Genomic DNA, 14,698 nt, shown 5'->3' with positions numbered 1-14,698 from the left:
GCAAAATGGCTATACTTAAGTACACTTTGGAGTTTGCATTGAATATTATATGTATTATTAAACACTTGTTACAAAATTAATACTAGTACAGTGCATGATTACTCACACCTAAACGAAATCTACTTGAACGCAAGGTTAAGTTGAGTTTCACGTTCACACCAATTCTGTTAAGATGAATGTCTGCCAAGCCACCCTCAAAAGTAATGATTCTTTTAAATTACATCGATTCCCAAGTGGATCATTCTGGTGGGGCCTAATAAAAAATAAATGAATTAATAATAATACAGCTTTATTATATGTTCCCCTTGCAGGTTCCCTGTGTTTTATCTGAACATTTTTACAACCTTGCATTTAGCCAGTCTGAGTACCAGAGCCTTGTATACTATAGTAATAAAATAAAATCATCCATAATTACTAGTGACTAACCCTAAACCTAAGCTATAGTTAGGATATGCAATTAACATTACTCATTACTAAGTATGTAATTGCACGGTAATATCTTGCGTTTTAAATAGTCTATTGTGTTAAGCTTTCTATTATTTAAGATAACATGCATATGCAGCGCTCAGCTCATATGAGTAGACCCCTCACAAATCTCTCATTTAAATTAATATTTTTTTATAGGAAGCTTTACAATAATATAGTTGTGCATACACTGTAAAAAAAAAAGCAGGGTTCCACACAATTCATTGATGTTGTCCCAACACAAATCGATTAAGTTAATTTAACACTTAACAAATTTATGTGGATTGACCTTAATAAAATCAAGTAGTCCCAATGAAATCTCTAGAATTTACCTCATTTTAATTAAGTAGTTAGAACAATATTTTTTTAAGTGTATACATTTGATTAGTCTGTACTTAAGCCAAATCTGATGCTAATCTAACTTATAATAACGGTCCAAAATTAGTGCACCCAAATTTATATGTTACAGAAAAATATTAAATACAAAATTTAAAAAAAGAAACCAAAAATATATACTATTTTGTTGAAATTTTGAAATTTGTAATTTTTTCCCCCAATATTTGTCATGCATTTAAATGTATTTTCTTTCTATTTCTAAAGATGTTCAGCGACTAAAATATTATTTTAATAAATATATCCATTTAATAAATCTGTTTTGTTTAAATGCACCAAAATATATGACCTATATTCAGTAAAAAATGGAAAAAAAATATTCATTTTCCTGAATCATTTATGTTGAGCACTGTATGTCATGAAACCTGTCAAAATACATGTATAAACTGAATGTATATAGTCATATTAATGTGATTTTTGAATAAAATGATATTTCCCTCCCACAGAACCACAGTCTAGTTCCATATCTGCAGTTCCAGTGAAGACGCAACCTTCTGTTCACCCAATCCAGAGTGATGAGGGTGATGAACTGTTCCTCTCCATGGGGGAGGCGGCGCTTGGAGAAACTGTAGGACCGCCCACCGAGAGAATCGGCGACAGACCCACACCAGAAGCACCAATCATAATCAGCCCTCCTCAAACACACAAACCCAACATGTACGATCTGGAGTGGAGAGCAGGCCGAGACTGGGGCATCGCTATCATCGCATACTTTGTCAAATATCGCAAGGTGAGAAGAGTTCATACAGTGCTTATAAACTTTCTGCTTCACCTATGTACTTTGGAGCCTTAATGTCAAAGTTTTTTTGATTTTTTACTAATATTTCTCAAATGATTAACAGAGCAAGGCATTTTTCTGTACTGCAGGGCTAATAATTAAAAAGGATTAATAATTCTGACTTCAATTGTAGACTATTATTACCTCTTCAAGAAGGACTGAATCTCGCTCCACCCTCTTCTATTCCCCCGGCGTTAGTTCTCAGGTCAGATTTATAGCTATTAGATTTGCGAATGAGCACATACTCATAACAACGCCCTGTGGCGTTTACTGCAAAATCAGTGCTAACACAATTCAGCAGTATCTGCCAGCCAAGAGCGTTTTGGTAAGAAGTTGGTCATTTCCTCTTTAAAAGCCTGTGTTTTCTTCAATAATAAGCTCCCTTGGCTAATAAAACTGCTCGGGTTCTTTTCAAGATTGCATTGGCAGCGTTTGTCACATTGGCCCAGGAAAAAGTGACACAGCGTGCTCTCTCAGGAATCGTTGAGTGGGTTGATCTTTTGTCATGATTCAGAGTAGGAGAATGAGAAAGGAGTTACTGTTCTTTGTTGAACTTTACGTGCAAAGTCAAACAGAAAATGAGGGTTTAACGCTACGCATATGTGCATGAGATCAGCACATACGGTAAGACTGTTACCTGACTGTGCATAAGCTGTAAAAAATGCAGGGTTCCACATAATACCTTCATATTGTCCCAACACAAATCGATTTAGTTAACTCAAACATTATTACAAATTTAGGTGGACTAAACATAAAAGAGATTTTATGTGCAGTTTTGCCAGATTTGTGCAGTGCTCCCAGTACAAATGTCATTCAACTGCACTAGTCAAGACTAAAGCCAATCTGAAAATGCTGGACTTTTGCGTGGCTTACGGGTGTAATAATGAGCAAACAAAGAAAACAAAGCACAAAGGCAGAACATTTCATAGGTAAGATTTCTTTTTTAACGTTTTCATATAATACGAACTTTTGTGCTTAAAAAGCATTGGTAATAATACAGTCTCTTCCTGCATTGACCATAAGGCAAAGTAGCACCAACTTGCACTAAATACCAGGCTTATGCTAGTTTGATTGAATAAAATCAGCAAACAACGTAATCTAAATATAGAAACTTGAGTCGTTCATAACGGAGATTCATTCACAAACGTATCGCTCCGCGTTCACACCAGACGCGGAAGAAGCGTCAAGCCTGAGCGATATACGGGTTAAGTTGATGCAAAGACGCGAATAGATCTGTGGCACGATACGCGCGAATGAGGCAGCGCGAATAGTGTTATTTCGCGCAAAATGCTAAAGTTTGAAAAACTGAACTTCAGCGGACATTAGCATTAACCAATCAGGAGCTTTTTTCTTGTAAGGGTGGGATTATGATGAAGCGCCTGTTGTTGGTGTCCTGGGGGGAAATCGTCCAGCCGACACCGGACAGCAGTTGATCAAACTGGGCTCGGCTTAGTCTGAAGCACCGCTGAAGGCTTCCATCATCCAGGTTAAGTTTGTGAAGGAGTTTATGAACTTGCAGAGCTGGTACACCTCTGAAAGGATCTAGTGGACTTTGACACTACTCCAAATGAATCAATGCTGTTTTTAAGCTTTCATAATGCACATAAGCACTGTTATTCTCTCAATAAAATCCATTTTAGCCATTTAGCAACAAAGCTACAGTCACTGGCAGACAGAAGCCCCGCCTATGACACGAATCCGCGTCTATTGCTCAGTGAATTTGACACACGAATGAAGCGGATTTGACGAGCAAATGAAGCGGATTTGATATTCGAATGACTCGAGTAAACTCAAAATGTTCACACGTCTATTTACACGCGAAAAGCGTCTGATGTGAACACAGCATTAGAAGTGATTGCAGGAGAGGGGGTGTGCTTCAGGACATGGATTAGATCAATTTAACAAGGTGGGAGGATAATACATTTCTGTTCGCACAAACACATGCTCTTTGTCTGTAATGTCCGTGCGGTCACTTATCGATGTAGAAAAGTGAGGTAAAATTCTAATCTTCGTAATTTAAACAAATATTTGCAAACTAACTCCCCATCACAGATATATGTGTATATGTGTAAATATCTCCTGCTCTGGATGACCACAGTCCTCCACTGCACCTTGGTCCCCCATTCATTTCAGTGGAGCGCTACCCCTGTACTAATATAGCGGCTCTATTGATGCATTCCTGCCAATAGACAACAACAGGGTAGGCGACATCGAATGTAAATATCTATGAGTTGTCCCAAAGAAAACATACAAATTGTGTTGCTTTAACTCAAATAAGTCCAGTAGTTTGAACAAGCAGATAAAGTCGATTTGCTGTGTCTGTAGGTGGATGATATGGGAAATGTGGTGGGGAGCTGGCACACGGTGCGGGTACCCGGCAGCGAGAAGTCCCTGCCCTTGTCAGAGCTGGAGCCGTCCAGCCTGTATGAGGTCCTGATGGTGGCTCGCAGCGCTGCAGGAGAGGGACAGCCGGCCATGCTGACCTTCCGGACCGGAAAAGGTGAGAACACAATGTGCAGTTCACCCAGCTGAAGCATATTTTCACTGATGATGCTGTATTACAGCGAATGGTAACAATGAGTACAATTACATGGACACCAATACTCTGATTTTAATACGATTAAGACAATACTCTGATTAAGAGTCGACCATGTAAACAAAGAGTTCTTAACCTTAATCCGATCAAAGTCATAATCAGCTAAACAGAAATTGAATTAAGACATGTAAAGTATGCCGATTTTAGTCGCATTATTGAATTATTTCCATCGTGTAGGATTTTCGCCACAATTTGCCCCAGGATATTCCATATACACACGGCTGTTTGACACTATTCACTATTGAATAGTACCTACCAATTCAGTGAAGGACAACAGACATCTGCATCGTGAAATGCGGAGGGTTTTTTCCCATTCGGCGTGCGAATACTCAATGATTACAATGATTAATGATACAATACTCTGATTAAGAGTCTACCATGTGAACTGAGGTTTTTGATGGCCTTAATCTGACTAAAGTCATAATCTGACTTAACAGAAACTGAATTAAGACTTGGAGTATTCTTGTTTTAAGCACATTATTAAAGTGCAGTACAGACATGTAAACACTTCACTCAAACTATTACCGTTTTGTGGTACTTTTCGCTCATATTGCGACAGGACACACACACAGCAGTTGTCAGACGTTTGACGACAAACAAATGAGAATGGCTTGAAGTAAAACAGCACATTTTTGGTGCGAGCAGAAAATGATGACTATGCTGAGATTTCTGGAAGAAATGTACATTTATGAAGTGCGTTCATGAGTTTGTTGTAGAGCCATGAATAAAAAGTGAGTAAATGAAATGGCAGAGATAACCTGTTGCTTGATAATTTGTATCTGCAGTCATCTGTTTGCACACATAGTGTGAGAAATTAACTTCAGTTGAACTCGTTGCAAAATTAAAAATGAAAGACCAGAAAATCACATACGGTGCCATATGGAGTAAGAACTGTTGATGCAAAAAACCAAAGAAAACTAGCGTATGTAAAAACGGGAATATGAAAGGAACTTTTAAAATGCATCTCATGTAAACACCTTAATCATATTATTGTCTCATTCAGATTAGGAAAAATAATTTGATTACTGATGTCCATGTAAACAAAGTCATTGAGAACAGCTCAAGAATGGAATTAGGTATAGGAAATTAATGTATTTTATGTACATAGGTACCAATTCTCATTATGAAATAATAGTTTATTGTCTGGGTATTATTAAGATATTGACTGTTTATAAGTACACAATCTGAATGACCCATGACCTGGAATGATACTATTAAGTAGCAAACTAGGAGTCTTAGGTAATGTTTTGTTAACAGCAAGATGTGTACCTTAATATAAAGTGTGACCAAAGAATTCACTATTTTTGTTCAGCAAGGATGAATTGAAATGATTAAATGTTACAATTAAGATGTATAATGTTTTGATTAATACATTTAATTTCATAAATGTTATTTTTTGATAACTGTGTTCATTAAAGACTCTTAAAGAAATCATGAAAATGTTTAAGAGATTTGAAACTATTTTGAAAACAAATGTTAAAAAGAAAATAGCATTAAAGGCTTTTTAGCCAACCCCAACTTTTAAAGGATATTATATTATATTATATTATATTATATTATATTATATTATATTATATTATATTATATTATATTATATTATATTATATTATATTATATATTATATTATATTATATATTATATTATATTAATGATATTATATTATATTATATTATATTATATTATATTATACTATATTATATTATATTATATTCACTTTTTTTTCTCTCCTTCTCAGAGCGGGCGTCCCCCAATAAGAATCCCTCCAAAGCTCCAATTGTGTCTCTACCAGAGAAAACTCCAGAAGATAAAACTACTAACACTTATTATGGAGTCGTCATACATGACAGAGGTAAGAGGACTGCTCTCCATACTAGTGTACCCTCTTTAAAATAGTTCATTAAAAAATCTAATTCATACAGCTATAAACAGAATTGAGACCACTAGATAATACTGTTTCTCCTTGTTTACAGTTTATCGTTATGTGCTTGAATAGATAATTGTTTTTGTTCTACAAACTACTGATGACATTTCTTCTAAATTTAAAATAAGAATGTTGTCCGTTAAATTATAGAATGACAATTGGGAAAAAATGGGTTTCAGAAATGTTTACAATGTTTTAACTTTGGTGAACATTAGTTATATTGACCAATTGTCATTTTCTTTCCCCCAAAAATAAAATAATAATAATAATAATAAATTAATTAAAATAATAAAATTAAAAAATGCAAATAAATAAATTAACCAATTGTCATTCCCCCCAAAATATAATAATAATAAAGAAAATAAAATAAAGAAAAATTTAATTTAAATTAAATTAAAATAATTTAAATAAATTATATAAAAAATATAATTAAAATAAATTGATTTAAATAATCAGTTGTCATTTTCTTCCTCCCAAAAAATTCAATAATAATAATAATAATAACAATTATAATTAAATTAATTTAAATAAATAAAAATAATTTAATTTAATTTAATTTAATTTAATTTAATTTAATTTAATTTAATTTAATTTAATTTAATTTAATTTAATTTAATTTAATTTAATTCATTCATTTTCTTTTCGGCTTAGTCCCTTTATTAATCTGGGGTCGCCACATCGGAATGAACCGCCATTAATTTAATTTAATTTATCAATTGTCATTTCATTGTCATTTTCTTCCTCTAAAAAGCTCTAAATATTTTTATTTGATATATGGAAGAACTATTTTAAGGCCTTAATAGAACAAAATGAATATTAGCACAGAATAAATATAGACTTAAATTAATATTACCATTTGAATTTTCAAGTGATCTCTTAATTCTCTTCATAGCTGTATGCCATGTGTGAAACACAAAAGGAGATCATCTGAAGCTGCTTGTTTTTATACATTTTAGTCTACGAAAGTGCTCTAAAATCATATTTTAGCTTTCATGTATGAAAAACTTGTAGGATTGTACCGATACCAATACTCACCAATACTGCAAAAATTCTGGCATCAGTATGGGCAAGTAGTTGAAACCATAAACCGATAGGATGCCATCTGTTTAAATGAGACATATGCCTGCTATCTTTGCTTGACACGGCAAACCTGAAGTCAGTTCTTCACTGCTCAGAATGCAAACACAGGAGGTTGTGCTGTACCACTGTTAAAGCAGCAACTTTGAAAGAGGTTATTTTTCTATATTATTCATATTCATGTTTTATAATTCTTTGTTTTTTGCACAGATTTTAAAAATATTTTTAAAGATTTTATTTTGGGGTTTCAGTAAAGTAAAGTTAATAATATTATTGTTGAATGTCTGATAATAAACATGTCAGATCATAAAAATACTCTAGTTCACTGTATGTATTTGTATATTTTTTATTAATCGGTAAGTCTGAAGCACACCGTAAATAAATTCTGTCAATTCATCCAGGACTTGTAGTATACACAACTGTTTCTACAGATACATACTCGGGTATCAGTTCAGTACTCTCTATCGGCCTATACCAGGGGTCAGCAACCCCCGGCTCTAGAGCGCATGCGGCTCTTTAGCGCTGCCCTTGTGGCTCCCTGGAGCTTTTTCAAAAATGTTCAAAAAGATGGAGAAGGTTAGTATATATTTTTGTTTTAATATGATTTATATAGGAGGACAAACAATTTTAACGTTTTCAAATGCTGTAAAAGTGTGTAGAATTAATATTTAATTTCAACATTTTTGTCAACGAAGATTTGCGTCATAGCTTGCGACACAGGTTTCCATCAGCAGGGCGGGATACCAGGCAGGTGGCTGTTGTAAACAAACCGGGAGATATTAAAGCATGGAAAACCGTTCACAGATGGTGACTACATGAAGGAGTCTCATTATCATATTAGAACACCTATTTGCAGACTTCAAAACCAAAATAATACAAAAATTAAAGATATACCCCTCTCCGCTAAGACAGTGAAGGAAAGGGCAGGTAACATCACAGATCAGCAAACCAAGGACATTAATTCAGTGCCAGCATACTCAATTGCCTGTGATGTGACCGATATTCAATGCGCTTTTATGCAGGTATGTGAACTCTGATGGGCTGAAAGAAGAAATGATCAAATTAATACCGCTGAAAGACCAGAGGCTGTGCTGAAGTGTTTAAATGACAACAAAATAAACACCAACCACCTGATTTCAGTGGCTATTTAATCATGAAGACTCATTATGTATTTGTAGCCAACTTAGTCATTTTTATAGTAGGCTAATATAGCTACTATAGATACATACAGCATGTGTTTCCTTCATTATAAGGCTTATATAAGGCTTTACATTTTTTATCTAGACATATTTGTTTTTTGTTTGTTTTGGTCCAATATGGCTCTTTCAACATTTTGGGTTGCCGACCCCTGGCCTATACCCTAAGCTCAGGTGTTGGTATCTGTATCTGGAATGGGAACATATTGGAACATCCCTAAAAACGTATATGAAAAAGCTATTTCAAATGTCTTCTTTTGTGTTTCTCATAAGAAAACAACACAGGGTTGAGCGAACGTTCATATTTTGCGTTGAAGTTTTCTTATAACACGTTTAGGCATTGACAAATGTGCACATTTAGCTCCTAATGGGTCCAGGCCTGCTCTTATTTGCCACATAAATTTTGCTCTGTCTTTCTCTCTCTGCTTGCGTCTCTGTGTCTGTGGCTCAGAGCCCAATCAGTAAGTACTCCATTGACTCTGGCATGCCGTCGCTCTGTTGTGTTTGTGTTGGTTTATTTTATCTTTGTCTGCTCTTTTGGTTCACTGATGGATGTTGAGGTTACACTTGAAAACATGAAAGACACTTCTTATTTTTGGGAAAACTGAATAATTAGGGTGTAGTTTGTTTTAGGGCTGCATGATATTGGATATATCATGATAAATTTTGATATATTAATACAGTTTCACTAAATAGCTTGAATAGCACGATTTGATGGTTTTCTGGGAAGTATATCCAACAGCTATCCAATTAGAGAAATTAAATAATCACAATGCAAAACATACTTTTCTTACTTTGCCTTGTTTCTACTCTGCCTGACAAAAGTCTTGTCGCTTTGTATGTAAAAAGTCTTTAGCACAACAAATATTAACTTGACTTCTAGTTGATCATTTGGTATCAGAAGTGGCTTATATGAAAGGCAAAGGCCTCTAGATTACGCTTATTTTGCACACCTGATACATTCTATACATATACAGACATGATACATTCCATACATATGCACACATGATACATTTTATACATATACACACATTATACATTCCATGATACATACCGTCCTGTCAGTGTCTGGGATAGAACCTGGGTCTCTGGCTTGAGAGGTGAGTGACATTACCACTTAGTTACGGGAGGTTGATGAAGACAGCCATGCATATAGAGACCTGATACATACTACACATATACAGACTTGATGCACTTTATACAGTCTATACATATGCACACCTGATACATTCTATAGATATACAGACATGGTACACTTTATACATATGCACACATGATACATTTCATACATATACAGACATGGTACACTTTATACATATGCACACATAATACTTTCTATACATATACAGACATGGTACACTTTATACATATGCACACATGATACATTCATACATATACAGACATGGTACACTTTATACATATGCACACATTATACATTCTATACATATGCACACATGATACATTATATACATATACACACTATATACATATGAACACATGATACATTCTATACATGATACAGTCCTGTCAGGGTCTGGGATAGAACCCGGGTCTCTGGCTTGAGAAGTGAGTGACATTACCACTGAGCTACTGGAGGTTGATGAAGACAGCCATGCATATACAGACCTGATACATACTACACATATACAGACATGATACACTTTATACATATGGACACATTATACATTCTATACATATGCACACATGATACATTCTATACATATACACACTTTATACATATGCACACATGATACATTCTATATATATACACACAATTTATACATATGCATATTACCACTGAGCTACTGGAGGTTGATGTAGACAGCCATGCATATACACACACCTGATACATTCTATACATATACAGCCATGATACATTTTATACATATGCAGACATGATTCACTTTATACATATGCACACATGATGCATTTCATACATGATACACTTTATACATATACACACATGATACATTCCATATATATACATACATGATACACCTTATACATAAACACACCTGATACATTCTATACATATACAGACATGATACAATTTATACATATGCACACCTGATACATTCTATACATATACAGTCATGATACACTTTATACATATGCACACATGATACACTTTATACATATGCACACATGTCAATGTAGACAGCCATGCATATACACACCTGATACATTCTATACATATACAGCCATGATACACTTTATACATATGCACACATGATACATTCTATACATATGCACACATGATACATTCTATACATATACAGCCATGATATACTTTATACATGTGCACACATGATACACTTTATACAAATGCACACATGATACATTCTATACATATACAGACATGATACAATTTATACATATGTACACATGATACATTCCATACATCATACACATGCACACATGACATTCCATACATATACAGACATGATACACTTTATACATATGCACACATGATACACTTTATACATATGCACACATGATACATTCTATACATATACAGACATGATACACTTTATACATATGCAGACATGATACATTCTATACATGATACAGTCCTGTCAGTGTCTGGGATAGAACCCGGGTCTCTGGTTTGAGAGGTGAGTGACATTACCACTGAGCTACTGGAGGTTGATGAAGACAGCCATGCATATACAGACCTGATACATTCCATACATATACAGACATGATACACTTTATACATATACAGACACGATTCACTTTATACATGTGCACACATGATGCATTTCATACATGATACACTTTATACATATACACACATGATACATTCCATATATATACATACATGATACACCTTATACATAAACACACCTGATACATTCTATACATATACAGACATGATACACTTTATACATATGCACACCTGATACATTCTATACATATACAGACATGATACATTCTATACATATGCACACCTGATACATTCTATACATATACAGACATGGTACACTTTATACATATGCACACATTATAGATTCTATACATATGCACACATGATACATTATATACATATACACACTATATACACATGATACATTCCTGTCAGTGTCGGAACCCGGGTCTCTGGCTGGAGAAGTGAGTGACATTACCATTGAGGTACTGGAGGTTGATGAAGACAGCCATGCATATACAGACCTGATACATTCTATACATATACAGACATGATACACTTTATACATATGGACACATTATACATTCTATTGATATGCACACATGATACATTCTATACATATACAGCCATGATATACTTTATACATATGCACACATGATACACTTTATACAAATGCACACATGATACATTCTATACATAAACACACCTGATACATTCTATACATATACAGACATGATACAATTTATACATATGTACACATGATACATTCTATAGATACAGTATACAGACATGGTACTCTTTATACATATGCACTCATGATACATTCCATACATATACAGACATCATACACTTTATACATATGCACACATGACATTCCATACATATACAGGAATGATACACTTTATACATTCTATACATAAACACACCTGATACACTTTATACATATGCACACGATACATTCCATACTTATACAGACATGATACACTTTATACATATGCACACATGATACACTTTATACATATGCACACATGATACATTCATACATATACAGACATGGTACACTTTATACATATGCACACATTATACATTCTATACATATGCACACTATATACATATGAACACATGATACATTCTATACATGATACAGTCCTGTCAGGGTCTTTGAGAGGTGAGTGACATTACCACTGAGCTACTGGAGGTTGATGAAGACAGCCATACATATACAGACCTGATACATTCCATACATATACAGACATGATACACTTTATACATATACAGACACGATTCACTTTATACATGTGCACACATGATGCATTTCATACATGATACACTTTATACATATACACACATGATACATTCCATATATATACATACATGATACACCTTATACATAAACACACCTGATACATTCTATACATATACAGACATGATACACTTTATACATATGCACACCTGATACATTCTATACATATACAGACATGATACATTCTATACATATGCACACCTGATACATTCTATACATATACAGACATGGTACACTTTATACATATGCACACATTATAGATTCTATACATATGCACACATGATACATTATATACATATACACACTATATACATATGAACACATGATACATTCTATACATGATACAGTCCTGTCAGTGTCTGGGATGGAACCCGGGTCTCTGGCTGGAGAAGTGAGTGACATTACCATTGAGGTACTGGAGGTTGATGAAGACAGCCATGCATATACACACCTGATACATTCTATACATATACAGACATGATATACTTTATACATATGCACACATGATACAAATGCACACATGATACATTCTATACATAAACACACCTGATACATTCTATACATATACAGACATGATACAATTTATACATATGTACACATGATACATTCTATAGATACAGTATTCAGACATGGTACTCTTTATACATATGCACTCATGATACATTCCATACATATACAGACATCATACACTTTATACATATGCACACATGACATTCCATACATATACAGGAATGATACACTTTATACATTCTATACATAAACACACCTGATACACTTTATACATATGCACACGATACATTCCATACATATACAGACATGATACACTTTATACATATGCACACATGATACACTTTATACATATGCACACATGATACATTCTATACATATACAGACATGATACACTTTATACATATGCACACATGATACATTCTATACATGATACAGTCCTGTCAGTGTCTGACCCGGGATAGAACCCGGGTCTCTGGTTTTGGACATGATACATTCTATACATAAACACACCTGATACAGTCCATACATGATACACTTTATACATATGCACACATACATTCTATACATATACACACATGATACATTTTATACTTATGCACACCTAATACATGCATATACACATATACAGACATAATACAATCTATACATATACAGGCATGACACAATTTATTCACTGAGTTACTGGAGGTTAATGAAGACCTCATTTGTGCATGTGTATTAAGTGTATCATGTCTTTAAATGTATCAGGAATGTATCAGGTGTGAATATGTAAAGAATGTATCAGGTCTGTATATGCATGGCTGTCGTCATCAACCTCCAGTAGCTCAGTGGTAATGTCACTCATTTCTCAATCCAGAGACCTTGGTTCTATCCCAGACACATAAATACAGTAATTCAATATAATACTTTAGTTCCTGGTCCAACTATAGATGTGCACGTTGCGATAATGATGCTGAAACAATATGTTGTTTTTATTTTTTTCCTAACTTCTTATTGGTTGGATTCATTCTCTAGTTCCTGAGGCTCCAGACCGCCCCACAATCTCAATGGCGACAGAAAGTTCTGTTTACGTCACATGGATACCTCGGGCCAATGGTGGCTCTCCGATCACTGCATTTCGCGTGGAGTACAGAAAACAGGGGCGTAATGGAGACTGGATCATTGCAGCTGATAACATCTCACCGCTTAAACTGTCAGTGGAAGTGCGCAACCTTGAGCCAGGTGAGGTTACTGCAGTATGTTTTAAAATTTTTATAGAAAAACTTGAGGAACTTAGAGCTGCATGATTTAAAGCAGGGATCTCAAACTCGCGGCCCGCAGGCCATTTGCGGCCCTCAGTGCAATATTTTGTGGCCCGCGCCGACCACTGTACACTGACAGAATCTGACAGCGCTCTCTCTCCCCGCTCCGCTGATTCTATCCGTACACAGCGGTCACTGGCATTCCCCGCCCGCCGTGTAAACAAAGGGGCGGGGATGCCGGTGACGTCACCACGCACCCCGCCCCTTTGTTAGACGCTGTGACGGGCGGGAAGTGTTAGGAGGGAACTCACGCCGGCCAGAACCAAGGTAAGCTGTTCCCGCCCCTGCCTGCCACTTAGCTACCTATCTGCAGCCTGCATCTTATATATATTATAGGTAGATACAGACTGATGTGACTGGAGTGGGGTGGGGGTGTTTTATTTATACATATATACGCCTTTTTTTTTAGGTGAGGGCAGGCACGTGCACACATACGGCTCAACCTGTGCAGTGCACATGCCCTTTAGTCTTGGATAGAAAGTGCCCTTCCAAAATGATCAAAAGTGCCCCC

The 14,698-nt window shown here is 35.1% G+C and overlaps 1 protein-coding gene across 1 annotated transcript in view; it reads left to right on the top strand.

The window, feature by feature from the left end:
- The window catches only part of cdon (cell adhesion associated, oncogene regulated), a 77,986-nt gene that overhangs the window by 36,782 nt on the left and 26,506 nt on the right, over nucleotides 1–14,698 (top strand). Inside the window, 4 exon segments of the mRNA NM_001081628.1 lie at nucleotides 1,305–1,588; nucleotides 3,962–4,136; nucleotides 5,968–6,081; nucleotides 13,901–14,107. Of these exon segments, the coding sequence (NP_001075097.1) occupies nucleotides 1,305–1,588; nucleotides 3,962–4,136; nucleotides 5,968–6,081; nucleotides 13,901–14,107 (780 nt within the window).

This window comes from Danio rerio, chromosome 18 (genome assembly GCF_052040795.2).
Source record: "Danio rerio strain M-AB ecotype USA chromosome 18, GRCz13ab, whole genome shotgun sequence".
In the NCBI taxonomy this organism is placed as follows: Eukaryota; Metazoa; Chordata; class Actinopteri; order Cypriniformes; family Danionidae; genus Danio; species Danio rerio.
This window is presented reverse-complemented; position numbering and strand designations above follow the sequence as displayed.